Source organism: Thalassophryne amazonica, chromosome 13 (genome assembly GCF_902500255.1).
Source record: "Thalassophryne amazonica chromosome 13, fThaAma1.1, whole genome shotgun sequence".
Lineage (NCBI taxonomy): Eukaryota > Metazoa > Chordata > Actinopteri > Batrachoidiformes > Batrachoididae > Thalassophryne > Thalassophryne amazonica.
In genome coordinates, this window is record NC_047115.1 from 34,248,178 (window position 1) to 34,262,501 (window position 14,324).

General features: G+C 48.9%; 1 protein-coding gene across 1 annotated transcript in view; it reads left to right on the forward strand.

Annotated features, from left to right (window-relative positions):
* lrmda (leucine rich melanocyte differentiation associated) overlaps positions 1–14,324 on the forward strand; it is a 516,890-nt gene that overhangs the window by 450,259 nt on the left and 52,307 nt on the right. Inside the window, exon 6 of the mRNA XM_034184482.1 lies at positions 11,752–11,836. Within this exon, the coding sequence (XP_034040373.1) occupies positions 11,752–11,836 (85 nt within the window). The remainder of the gene's footprint in view (positions 1–11,751; positions 11,837–14,324) is intronic.

Sequence of the window (14,324 nt, forward strand, 5' to 3'; positions counted from 1 at the left end):
AGTTTATAGAGACAAGACGCAAAGAAAAAAAAAGTTCCACACACAGACACAAAAGAAATATTTTGATATAGACCCAAAGAGAAAACATATCAAAAGACATTTTTATACTTGTCTTTTGCAAGCGCAAAAAGCCGAAATGGTGTCAAGAGAAAACAAAACAGAAGGCTTGTTTCTTCCAACAATTGCTTTAAGCTACAAAAATCTCCTTGAGTCCCTAGCCTCCCCTCAATGTCAGTCCCCCTCCCTCACCCACCCTCTCCCTTTATCTTTTTCTTTCTCTCTTTTCCCCTTTTTTCCTAACCAAGGCAGGACAAGGCCCTCTTTGCACCCTGATAGGTTGCGGGCTGATGCTTAGCAACAACATTCCTGTGCCCTAAGTAGCAGTAAGCCTCTGGCTGAACTCTTTGATGTGGCTGTCAGGCCACATTTATTTCCTTTTAGCACTTTGTCTACTTGTCCAGATGTATAAGGAGATAAAAAGAGCTGGTGTTTACACTGGTCTCCCTCTGTAACGTGGCTGTAATTAGATTGTATTGCCGGTCAGTCTTAAGGAGGCACGGCGAGGTGAGACACGGCAGGAACCAGCTGTGTCAGGATGAGCCTGTTCTGGGGGGGACCCCGGAGCTCAGCAACAAAAGACCAGAGCAATGTGCAGAGCACATTGTGCAAAATGCACCTTTACTTTGGCAGCCAACATCATAATCACGTTGCTGATCAGTTGATGACGATGTCACGTAGCAGCCCAACCGGATTTAAAATTGACAACCAGGCTTGGAAAACTTTGGAAGTTTGCCGCAGTTGCGGCTGAAAAACAGTGAGATGTGCATCTGTCTTCCATGACTCACTTTTTGGTGGCTGGTATTTTCAGGAATCCCCCTCTATGGAGGTGTTTGTGTGCTCCTCATGGCTCACTTTGTGTGTGTGTGTGTGTGTGTGTGTGTGTGTGTGTGTGTGTGTGTGTGTGTGTGTGTGTGTGTGTGTGTGTGTGTGTGTGTGTGTGTGTGTGTGTGTGTGTGTGTGTTGTTTTGCCGCAACTCTTTCTCTCTCTCAAGGTGATACGTTGGAAGTAATAATCACTATTGCTTCTGGGTTTATCAGCATTTATTTGCATAACAACACAGAAAAGAAGACGGCAGACAGCAGCAGTGTGATGTATTATCCAGCATGGGAATCATCTTTCATAATGACATCCAGCAGAGCTTCCTCTCTCTGACACCACCCATTTTATGCTCTTTCTCTCTCTCACACGCACACTTTCTTCATTTCTCCCTTTCTCTTTCCACTCCCCTCTGTCCATCCTTTATTATCAGAGAATCCGCCGCGCTTATCCCCCCCTCAGCCTGTAAATTTGTGCCGCATTATCATAAGCTGTGGTGATAACTCACATTGCACAGAGACAATGATGTGAACACTCAGCATATGCCCCAGGCCCAGCAAATTAAAACAATGCTCAGCTTGATGAGCACACTAATCTGGACAGCAGAGAGACGGAGAGGAACAGGGGTTCCGGGAGGCTCTTAAATCGACAACACAGCAGCACCTCCCTCTGTTCAGTGTAGGTACAGGCAGGCGTGAACGAGGCAGAAAGAAGACAAAACACACAAAAAAATCAAGACATTAACAGAAGATGAAGAGCTTGTTTTAGGAATTGGAAGGAGGTGGGCTATATGAGGATACAATGAAGCCATCAAAAGGTTTAATTTTTGCATTGTTACTGTTTAGGGATGATATTTGTTTGATCAAGAATGCCGTTCAGAATATACACCACATCTGCATTCAGCAATAAACTGCACTAATAGGAGAATTTCTGGCATTTTATTGTGGAAAGTACTATTAAGCTGCAAGTGGTAATCGTCATGATTCTTTTCAGCATCCACAAAACTGCAATACCTGTTAAAATAAGTGTGAATAGCACTTATTCACTTGGACATTAATTTTATGCTCATTTTATGTTTTTGATTATGTTTCTGTAATGTTTTCCCATGATCATCCCTCCTTAATACGATAAAGTGTTACGTTTTCCGACTCCCGGTATTCTCCATTTGTTCTGAGTTTCCTGAGCGGTTGCTGCTTCCATATCCTCTCTAGTAATGTGAAGGAGTGCAGATGTGGAGATGAAATGAGGAGAGAGAGAGAGAGCGAGGGGGTGATCAAGATGTGGCAGAGCTGGCTGATTAATGTTCTGTAGGTGGGGAAACTGTTTGTGCTGGAAGAACAGGTCGTCACTTCCTTAGACAGTGAGTAGGCTGGGTGTTTGATCAGCAGGCATGATGTCAGGAGGTGAAGTGGTGGTGTCACGCATAGCGAGGCCACTGGGTGGGTGGTGATACTCTGTGTGGTAGCTGACATCCCATAGGACTGAAAGCAGGATGTGAAGGAGGCCCATGGCTCTGCCACTATCCAGTTTACCCCAGCAGTCCTCCTGTTCCTTCTTCTTGAGCACCCCCCACCCCCTTCCCCCCACTGTAGACTGTGGGTGGTGGCGTTAATAATGTGGCAACTAGGAAGATTAATTGTGAGCAAACCACAGGATTAGGAGGGGCTTTGTGGGGCCAGGCAGGCAGAAGAGGTCTGGGCCTGTGATCTTTCAAGCAGGCCAGGAAATGAGGCAAACAGAGGCACGACTCTGTGGTGGCTCCATAAAGTGTGGAGGTAGATCAAATAGAGAGGAGTCACCATTCCTCTCACTGTGCCTCAGGTGCACTGCCTGCTCAGAATCTTAGTCATAAATGGACTGTGTTTATTATACTAATCAATTATTATTCTCTGTATGTGTGTGTGTGTGTGTGTGTGTGTGTGTGTGTGTGTGTGTGTGTGTGTGTGTGTGTGTGTGTGTGTGTGTGTTAGTTAGAGATATCCTGATGTTTTTTTGTTTTCTTTTGTTTTGTTTTTTTGACCCATCCCACTCATTTAATACATTATACATATATCACACTTGCTATCCATCAGAAACAATGTATTTGAAACAATGTGAAACATGTTTTTGAAATTCTCACCCTGGCTGCTCTGAATGCTGTATGTTATTGTTCTGTGCTTATCTGATGGGCACTGTTGACCTGTGTGAGTATTTAAAGCATATCAAATTGCTTTTCAAACAAGTGTCGTGGCTCTTTAGTGAAGCAGCAGCCAGGAGTTAGTTTGGTGCATTGACACGGAGCTTTTAAACAGAAGCGGAGAGAACACATGCACTTATTTGATAACTCGGGTTTAATCCGGAGTAGTTAAACTGATACGATCAATCAAAAGATGCCTTGATCTGATCAATACTGATCAGATCATCTCAGGACATCCCTAATGTATATGGACAATTCTGTGGTAACAGAATTACAATGACAGCAAAATCTGACCACATTTTATGCATAACTCACAACCCGCCATAGTGCGTGTTCAGTGCCATAGAAGGTCGCATACTGGCTGTGGAGACTTTTGTGTTGTGTGGGCCGCTGAAGAGGAGGTACTGCTGGCCCACCACCACCAGAGGGCGCCCTGCCTGGAGTGTGGGCTCCAGGCACCAGAGGGCGCTGCCGCCTCACGAGAGCAGCCAGGGTGACAGCTGTCACCCATCACTGGACACAGCTGTTCCACTCAGCACGGAGGTATATCAGCAGGACGGCGTCTCCACCTCAGTGCCGAGATATCGCCTTGAGATAGAGGTAAACTACTCTGCAGCATATTCTGTATATTTGATAATACGTGTTAAACCTTTCAGGACAGCTGACTACTGAAAGCCAATTGCTTGGATAAGTACTCACCTTCCTGTTTTAACGTGACGAGAGGTGGAGGCGGCTTCTTCCCTCTCCGTGTTACTGGGTGCAGCCGCATCCACACCTGTGTGTTTGTTGCTCTCTCTTGCCAGCAGTACCGGATCCGACGAGCGGAGGCAGTGGCCACCTGGGACTTCGGGACTTGGCGGTTCCAGTATTTCCAGGGTTCGGTGGCAGAGGAGATCTGGGTGGTTCCGGTTCGACTCGGACGGCCGTCTCCTACCTTCGAGCCTGCCCACACGACACCAGCAGAATTCGGCTTAATCCCAAATTGTTGATTGTTGTATTGGTTGTGCTCGTTTCACAACAGTAAAACTTGTTATTTACCTTCTCCATTGTCCGTTCATTTGCGCCCCCTGTTGTGGGTCCGTGTTCCTACACTTTCACAACAGGATATCTCGGCCAGCGTCATGGATCCCGAGGGGCGTCAACCGGCTGTTGAACGGCCAATGGAAGAACAGGACGCGCAGGCGTCCGCGGGAGGGGTAATCGGTGAGTTGCAGCGGATCCTCACCGCTTTCACGACTCGGTTGGATTGCATGACCGAGCAGAACGTCCTCCTGAACCGCAGGGTGGAGGCTCTCGCCGCGCAGGTGGAAGCGCGCCCCCCGGGCGCCGCTGCGGCTCTCCCTCCCGTAGATCCTGTGCGTAACGTTGACGTTCCACTGGTTGTTCAACGACCTCTCCCTCCTTCCCCGGAAGCATACATAAGCCCTCCAGAGCCGTACGGAGGCTGTGTGGAGACGTGCGCGGATTTTCTGATGCAGTGTTCGCTCGTCTTCGCACAGCGTCCCGTTATGTACGCGACCGATGCTAGTAAAGTAGCTTATGTCATAAACCTGCTTCGCAGTGAGGCACGCGCTTGGGCTACAGCGCTCTGGGAGCAGAATTCACGGCTCCTTCTGACATACGATGGGTTTGTGAGGGGGCTCAGAACCGTGTTCGATCACCCTAATAGAGGAGAAACCGCTTCAACCGTGCTACTGTCAATGAGACAGGGGCGCCGGAGCGCAGGTGTTTATGCAGTCGACTTCCGCATCGCGGCTGCGAGATCCGGCTGGAATAACGCTGCCCTCCGTGCCGCCTTTGTAAACGGACTGTCTTTGGTTCTCAAGGAGCACCTGGTGGCTAAGGACGAACCGCGGGATTTAGACGGGCTTATCGATCTTGTCATACGGTTGGACAACCGGTTAGAAGAACGTCGGCGGGAACGAGACGAAGGGCGTGGCCGGGCACGCGCCGTCCCTCTCCCTTCCGGTTCCGACCGCGCTCCGCCTTCCCCACGCTCCACGGCTCCTGCGCTCCATGGGGCCATAGCTCCCCCTACTGACGAAGCTATGGACACGAGTAGGGCAACATTTAGGGCACCAGCTGCACAGAGGAGACGGGCCCATGGAGCTTGTTTTGTTTGTGGTGCACTAGAGCACCATGTGAGAGACTGCCCCGAGCGGTTACAACACCAACGCCCGCCCCTAGAGACTGGGCTAGGGGTGGGTCGAGACATTCACGTGGGACACACCCACATTGCTACACGACTCCCAGTCACGATCCTGTATGAGGATTTAACCCTGAAGGCCCCAGCACTGGTGGACACGGGCTCTGAGGGGAATCTGTTGGACTGCAGATGGGCCAGGGAGATAGGGCTCCCTCTGGTGGCACTTACCTCGCCTGTGCAGGTTCGAGCACTAGATGGCTCCTTGCTCCCTCCGATCACACATAAGACACCACCTGTAACGCTGGTGGTGTCAGGAAACCACTGGGAGGTGATCGAGTTTTTTGTGACTCAGGCCACTTCCCGTGTGGTTTTAGGCTTTCCCTGGATGTTGAAGCACAACCCCCGGATTGATTGGCCGTCCGGGGTAGTGGTTCAGTGGAGCGAGACCTGCCATCGGGTGTGTCTAGGTTCCTCGGTTCCTCCCGGCTCCCAAGCTAAGGAGGAGGTCAGAGTCCCGCCCAATCTGGGGACGGTGCCGGTAGAGTACCACGACCTTGTCGACGTGTTCAGCAAGGATCTGGCGCTCACACTCCCGCCCCACCGTCCGTACGATTGTGCCATCGATTTGGTTCCAGGCAGTGGGTTCCCGTCCAGTAGACTGTACAACCTCTCACGGCCTGAGCGCGAATCAATGGAGACCTACATCCGGGACTCGTTAGCTGCCGGGTTGATCCGAAATTCCACCTCCCCGATGGGCGCAGGTTTCTTTTTCGTGGGTAAAAAAGATGGCGGACTTCGTCCATGCATCGATTATAGGGGGCTGAACGAAATCACGGTTCGCAACCGATACCCGTTACCCCTGTTGGATTCGGTGTTCACGCCCCTGCATGGAGCCAAGATTTTTACCAAGCTTGATCTTAGAAACGCGTATCATCTGGTTCGGATCCGGAAGGGAGACGAGTGGAAGACGGCATTCAACACCCCCTTAGGTCACTTTGAGTACCTGGTCATGCCGTTCGGCCTCACAAACGCCCCCGCGACATTCCAAGCCTTGGTTAACGACGTATTGCGGGACTTCCTGCACCGGTTCGTCTTCGTATACCTAGACGATATACTCATCTTTTCTCCGGATCCTGAGACTCATGTCCGGCATGTACGTCAGGTCCTGCAGCGGTTGTTAGAGAACCGGCTGTTTGTGAAGGGCGAGAAGTGTGAGTTCCACCGCACTTCTTTGTCCTTCCTGGGGTTCATCATCTCCTCCAACTCCGTCGCTCCTGATCCAGCCAAGGTTGCGGCGGTGAGAGACTGGCCCCAACCAACAAGCCGTAGGAAGTTGCAACAGTTCCTAGGCTTTGCTAATTTCTACAGGAGGTTCATTAAGGGCTACAGTCAGGTAGTTAGCCCCCTGACAGCCCTGACCTCACCAAAAGTTCCCTTCACCTGGTCGGATCGGTGCGATGCCACGTTTAAGGAGTTGAAACGGCGCTTCTCGTCTGCACCCGTTCTGGTGCAGCCCGATCCTAGTCACCAGTTAGTGGTTGAAGTGGACGCCTCGGACTCAGGGATAGGAGCCGTGCTGTCCCAGAGCGGGAAGACCGATAAGGTCCTTCACCCGTGTGCCTATTTTTCCCGCAGGTTGACCCCAGCCGAACGGAACTATGACATCGGCAATCGAGAGCTCCTCGCGGTGAAAGAGGCTCTTGAGGAGTGGAGACATCTGTTGGAGGGAACGTCCGTGCCATTCACGGTTTTCACTGACCACCGGAACCTGGAGTATATCAGGACCGCCAAGCGACTGAACCCCAAGCAAGCCCGCTGGTCACTGTTCTTCGGCCGTTTTGACTTCCGGATCACCTACCATTCCGGGACCAAAAACCAAAGATCGGATGCCTTGTCCCGGGTACACGAAGATGAGGTCAAAACGGAGCCGTCGGATCCCCCGGAACCCATCATCCCGGAGTCCGCTATCGTGGCCGCCCTCACCTGGGACGTGGAGAAGACCGTCCGTGAGGCCCTGACACGAGACCCGGACCCCGGAACCGGACCGAAGAACAAACTCTACGTCCCACCAGAAGCCAGGGCTGCAGTTCTGGACTTCTGTCACGGTTCTAAGCTCTCCTGTCACCCTGGGGTGCGAAGAACCGTGGCAGTCGTCCGGCAGCGCTTCTGGTGGGCGTCCCTGGAGGCCGACGTCCGGGGTTACATCCAGGCCTGTACCACCTGTGCCAGGGGCAAGGCGGATCACCGTAAGACACCGGGATTGCTACAGCCGCTGCCCGTGCCTCATCGCCCCTGGTCCCACATCGGCCTGGATTTTGTCACGGGTCTCCCGCCGTCCCAGGGAAACACCGTCGTCCTCACGATAGTGGACCGATTCTCCAAGGCGGCCCACTTCGTGGCCCTCCCGAAGCTCCCAACGGCCCAGGAGACAGCGGACCTCCTAGTCCACCACGTCGTCCGTCTGCATGGGATACCATCAGACATCGTCTCCGATCGCGGTCCCCAGTTCTCCTCGCATGTTTGGAGGAGCTTTTGCCGGGAACTGGGGGCCACGGTCAGTCTCTCGTCCGGGTACCACCCCCAGACCAACGGACAAGCAGAGCGGGCAAACCAGGAGATGGAGCAAACCTTGCGCTGTGTAACAGCCGCGCACCCGACGGCCTAGAGTACCCACCTGGCCTGGATCGAGTACGCGCACAACAGTCAAGTGTCGTCCGCCACCGGCCTCTCCCCCTTTGAGGTGTGTTTGGGGTATCAACCCCCGTTGTTTCCGGTGGTTGAGGGGGAGGTCGGTGTGCCCTCGGTCCAGGCCCACCTACGGAAGTGCCGTCGGGTGTGGCGTGCCGCCCGTTCTGCTTTGTTGAAGGCCCGGATGAGGGCAAAGAACCATGCAGACCGGCGGCGGGCCCCGGCCCCTACGTATCGTCCTGGGCAGGAAGTGTGGTTGTCCACCAAGGACATCCCTTTGCAAGTGGACTCCCCAAAACTCCAGGAACGCTACATCGGACCCTTCAAGATCCTTAAAGTCATCAATCCCGCCGCAGTGAGGCTCCAGCTCCCGGCCTCACTGCGGATCCATCCAGTATTTCATGTTTCCCAGATAAAACCCCATCACACCTCACCCCTCTGCACTCCGGGTCCGGCACCACCTCCTGCCCGGATCATCGACGGGGAACCGGCTTGGACTGTGCGCCGGCTCCTCGACGTCCGTCGAATGGGCCGGGGTTTTCAGTACCTGGTGGACTGGGAGGGGTACGGTCCCGAAGAACGCTCCTGGGTGAAGAAGGGCTTCATCCTGGACCCGGCCCTCCTGGCCGACTTCTACCGTCGCCATCCGGACAAGCCCGGTCGTGCGCCAGGAGGCGCCCGTTGAGGGGGGGGTCCTGTTGTGTGGGCCGCTGAAGAGGAGGTACTGCTGGCCCACCACCACCAGAGGGCGCCCTGCCTGGAGTGTGGGCTCCAGGCACCAGAGGGCGCTGCCGCCTCACGAGAGCAGCCAGGGTGACAGCTGTCACCCATCACTGGACACAGCTGTTCCACTCAGCACGGAGGTATATCAGCAGGACGGCGTCTCCACCTCAGTGCCGAGATATCGCCTTGAGATAGAGGTAAACTACTCTGCAGCATATTCTGTATATTTGATAATACGTGTTAAACCTTTCAGGACAGCTGACTACTGAAAGCCAATTGCTTGGATAAGTACTCACCTTCCTGTTTTAACGTGACGAGAGGTGGAGGCGGCTTCTTCCCTCTCCGTGTTACTGGGTGCAGCCGCATCCACACCTGTGTGTTTGTTGCTCTCTCTTGCCAGCAGTACCGGATCCGACGAGCGGAGGCAGTGGCCACCTGGGACTTCGGGACTTGGCGGTTCCAGTATTTCCAGGGTTCGGTGGCAGAGGAGATCTGGGTGGTTCCGGTTCGACTCGGACGGACGTCTCCTACCTTCGAGCCTGCCCACACGACACCAGCAGAATTCGGCTTAATCCCAAATTGTTGATTGTTGTATTGGTTGTGCTCGTTTCACAACAGTAAAACTTGTTATTTACCTTCTCCATTGTCCGTTCATTTGCGCCCCCTGTTGTGGGTCCGTGTTCCTACACTTTCACAACATTTTGGTCCTGCACATGCAAATTCTACGACTCTTGCAAAAAATCAAGACTTTCGTACGTCTGAACCAAGTCAGGAGCACAGCTAGTAGGGTTTTTTTGATGACAGTAAGATACACAACTAACGCATGGTCATGTACGAGTGAGGTGCCTCAGAAGTACTACACAAGTACTCCTCACTTACTGTTTGTGTGGCCCGCAAGACAGACGTACGTCTCACTTTCTACCTCTATGTGTGCATACAGCATATGCAACCCACACGCAACACAAGTGGCAAGACTCCAGGTGTATATATATTGGGGAGATTGTGTAGCATTGTAGAAGGGAAAACGATGACTGTCACCATACTGCCGCACTGACTGAGGGTGTTGGGTCTCTATAGGCAGATAAAAGAAGCTGAGAAGAGGCACGAGCTACCGTGGTAACCACGTGCAACTGGCTTGCAAAACGGGCTAATTGTAAGTCACATGCACTCAACACGCGCTGACACATGTGTCAGACATACGCTTTGCACGGGCTAAAGATGCACTTTTCCCCACACCTGCAATCTGTACCTGACAAGTACTATGCCTGTACTCTTTCCTAATCTTTCCCCCAGGTTCCTGCGAACTGGCTGCATATACCAAACCCTGCGACCCAAAAATTTACTTTGATTGTAATTCCATTACCAAAAAATTACCCATATTCAATAATTCAATAAGGCCCAAAGCTGCGTGTCTGTGATTTTAGCCTGTCTGGTGAAAAACTCCACATAGTTGCATTGTAATTTTTTTCACACAACATGTAAAATTACCTGAAAATGTGGAGTATGAATTTTCTTAGTAAAATTCTTAGTAAAAAAAAAAAAACCTCCATTAACACTCTTTTTAAAGCACATTTTACATCCTGTTGCCTGGGTTGTGTTTAATCAGGAGCTTACAATCATTTTCTAATTTAGTGATCTTTGCCTGTATTCTTCACCTACAGAGAATTTTTTTTTTCTTTTTTTAATGAGGTTTGGCACTTGGTAACTGATTAGATCCCTTAATCAAATGGAAAACAAAATCTCATATTTATTTAATTCCTTCTTTTTGGATTTGGAATGCTCAAATATTTCAAACTAGATTTTCTTTTGCCACACTGAAAAAGGGAGGAAAGCAACATCAAACACTGCATATTTATCAGTTCTAGGATGCTTAAAACTTTTGAAAGGCGTGTATATGATATGGGATGATGATTATAAGCAGCATAAGTTTCTTACTTAGCGCAGTATAGTTTTTTTTTCTTTTGCTTTACTCCTTCTATTACACAGTCCACACGAGTACAGTGTCACTTTCATAACAGTTCCATGCTAAAGACTGAGAGCAGCAGGACTCCTGTCAAAACAATATTTCAGTTCCAAGCTGTTTCTTTAAAAAAAACACAGTCCAATGACATATCTCTAGTAAGGTCTCAAAACAGGCTTATTTTGCCATTTTTCCTCCTTGCTGTAATGTGAGACACATGCTGGCCAGACCTTAATGCCTTTCAGAGATTCTATCCGAAAGCACATTATGTGATCTTTTTCAATTCACAGTGGTCTCTTTGCCCATGAAGAATATGGTTCCATTTAGCAGTGCCGACCATTCCATTTCTCAAGGTTATGCATGAGCATGTAGAGGAACAACAATAAAAGTGGGAAAAATGCAGCTCCAAACCATCTCTAATATGTATTTGTCAGTTGAGTCTCTTGCTATGATTAAAGGCTTTCTGAATTCCTTCCTGCAGGAAAGGAAAGTATTTCTACAAAGGCATCAGATATCACTGTGTCATGATAAACTGCCTGTTCCACAAGTTAAAAGGCTATGGGAAGGAAAAGGATGTTTTGGACCTTGAACGTGTGCAGAAGAACAACAACACCAGAAACTCTTGACCTGTTTAGGAACACGTTCTCAGATTCAGGCCTCTATTTCTGTCTCCCAGCATCATTGTCACACTACTTTAGCTTGAACTTCTGTGCTTGCTCACAAGCAATTAGTCATTTTTGTTGTGCCACCAGGAGACTGCCGTGTTAAAAGAAGTTATTCTAGTATTCAAACAGGGAAGGGCAAGAAAAGAGAAGCAGCGTTTTAGCTCTTGTAGCCCATGTAGGGGGGTTGTGTTATTCCAGTCAGCAGAATCTTCTTATAAAGCAACACTAACATTTGGTAGTGAGTGACACCTACCATTAGTTGACCACTGTACGAGATCATGGCTGAGTGAAGGTGAAAACCTCTCCTCCCTAAACAGGTAGTAGATCAGATCATCTAAGCCAAAACTGCAGATCCTACTACTCCTCACTTTACCCTCCACAACACACAAGAAGTAATAAAAGCTGACCTGCCACATTGTCATAAAACAAGACTGTTGTTCCCAGCTGTTCCAAATGATGTTCTAAAAAAACAACAAAAAAAAACTTATATTTCTTAACATTGTGTCTTTCCTGTAGCTGTCAAAGGAGGCCCGATCTGAGAGTGACACACTGCCATATACTCCTCTGCCCCGTGAATCCAGAGATGCCAGAAACCACAAAGGTAAGGACAAATGAAAGACCTTTGGACTTATTTATGTTTTGTTCTGTTTTTATGGAAGAAGAACAAGAAGTAAGTCTTTCACTCACCCTTACGCCCACTGGTACTTATCCCAGATCCATGGATCCACAGACGGGTAGCGTGACTGGGAATCGAGCCCAGAACTACATACTGGTAGTCAAACTAGTATCCCAGCACGCTACATGCACCACATCTCACACCTGAGCATCGCTTGGGTAGCCTGCTAGTATGTAGTGTAATATGTAATGCAGTAATGTAATATGTGGTGTAAATATATTATATGTAATGTGATATGTAGCGCAATGTGTAACATGTATGGACTAAGTACTTATGGACCTGAGTGGTAACCTGAGTGTCCAAATACTTAGTCAGTCCTTCCTTCCTTCCTTCCATTGTCCAAATCAGGGGTCACCAACCCTGTTCCTGGAGAGCACCTGCCCTGCATGTATTCCACATCTACCTACTCAAGTCACACCTGATTTTTTTAATGCTGGTGTTTTCCAGCTCTTGATTGGCTGAGCACACCTGATAGAGTTAATTGCCTGGGAGCAGCACGGGGAGAGTTGGAAAACATGCAGGGCAGGTGCCCTTCAGGACCAGGGTTGTTGACCCCTGGTCCAAATACTTAACAAACATTAGCTCCAAATGTTAAATAGAAAAATTAGTTTCCTTTAGTCCTACTCAGCTTTGGCTTTGATGCTAATAATAACTTTAAAGCTTTGTTTGCCCACTATATAGTAAGTCCCTTTGGCTTCTGCCTTGTTTTTCACTCAGGGTCGCCACAGCAAATCCAAGGTGGAGTTGCATGTTAAATTGGCACACGTTTTACGCCAGATGCCCTTCCTGACGCAACTCCACATTACATGGAGAATGAGCAGGGGTGGGGTTTGAACCGGGAACCTTCCGCAGTGGAAACAGGCGCGCTAACCACTTGGCTACCACCCCTGCCTTGTGTTCACCCAGTATACAATAAATGTAAATCTGAATATTCAGTGTAAAGAATCCAAGATGCACCACAATGCCCGACCTGCATGCATTAACTAAATATATACCATAACTTTAATAGTTGTAAAAGAGTGCAGATTTGTTGAACTTGAGACTGCAGAGATCCTGTGATTGAAGATATCTTGACAGTCTTTGTCCCGTACTCTACTGGGCATAACACAAATTTATTTGTGGCATGTACAAGTCATTTGTGCCAAACATTCATTACCCATTACATTATGTTGTCATAATTGTCTGCTGACTTCTTAACTTGAGCACTGTGCACTAAGAATGTTCATGCATTTATGTAGGCTGTATGTCAAGACCACAAACTGTTATTACAGCAGAATCACAACTTGGCAGTGCATTCTTTATGTTATGTGAGCCTGGAGGTTAGCAAGGTGGTCTTGTGACCAGAAGATGGATTTCCAGTCAGACAGGCAACTCACAAAACTGAGGTTAGAACACCTTCACCAAGGTCTTTTAATACCCACATTTTTCCTTTTGTGCCTTGCATGGCAGCATGCTGACATCAGAGTGTGTGAGTGTGTGTGAATGGTTGAGTTTGAGGCATTGTAAAGCACTTTGATGGTAAAGTGCGATAGAAAAGCTGTCCATAAGCAGGAGAAAACACCCACACATACTGTATTTATTAGCTTGACGTAATCATATCAAAGATGACTTGTGTTTTGTGATGTTCTGAAGCACATAGCACTGTAGTTGATTTACTTTTATAGACAATTATCCCATTACCTCGTGTTAAATTCTACTCCAACAAAGCTCATAACCACCATTTATATAATGGCTTCTGCCACACTCTGAAGAATTTTCTACATTTTATGTCATATTAAATGGTGCACAGACTTAAAAATTTAAATCATGAAACATGTCATCACATTTCACATTTTGCAGACATGAGTGTCAGGAAGCCAAACTGCAGAACAGCTCAACATGCACACCACCTCTTGGGGTCATGTTTTAACGTTGTCAGTGCACAGTTTCCAGTAGGGTTCACTTTGTTGAGAATCAAGAGTTATCTAAAGTCTTTTTTGTTTTCTCCCCCTCAACAACCTTCCCACTCAGTGAATATGTTAATAAGTCCATCACAAACGTGTTTTGGTGGGCTAACCACTGCTGTCATGGCATAACAGGTCAAAAGGATAACAGCATAATGTCATGAACTGCACTGTACAAAGACTAAACCCCCACCATCAGCTCAGGTTTATGTGCCAAGGACATATCTGTGTCATGAAAGCTCGACCAGTGGCAGCGTCTCTGGAAATAAGGACAGGAAGAGTCCTGTGCTTTGTCAAACTCAGACCTTGCTAAGAACAGTCCATTTAAAGGTGAGGGTATGTGACACATGAAATATTTTTCCTTCCGTCTAAGATCTGAGCACCTCTGACAGTTTCCATTTTTTATTTTTATGATGCAGCGCTGCAGTCTTAGATAACACAGCCCTCATCTTCGCCCTTCACCTCCGCTT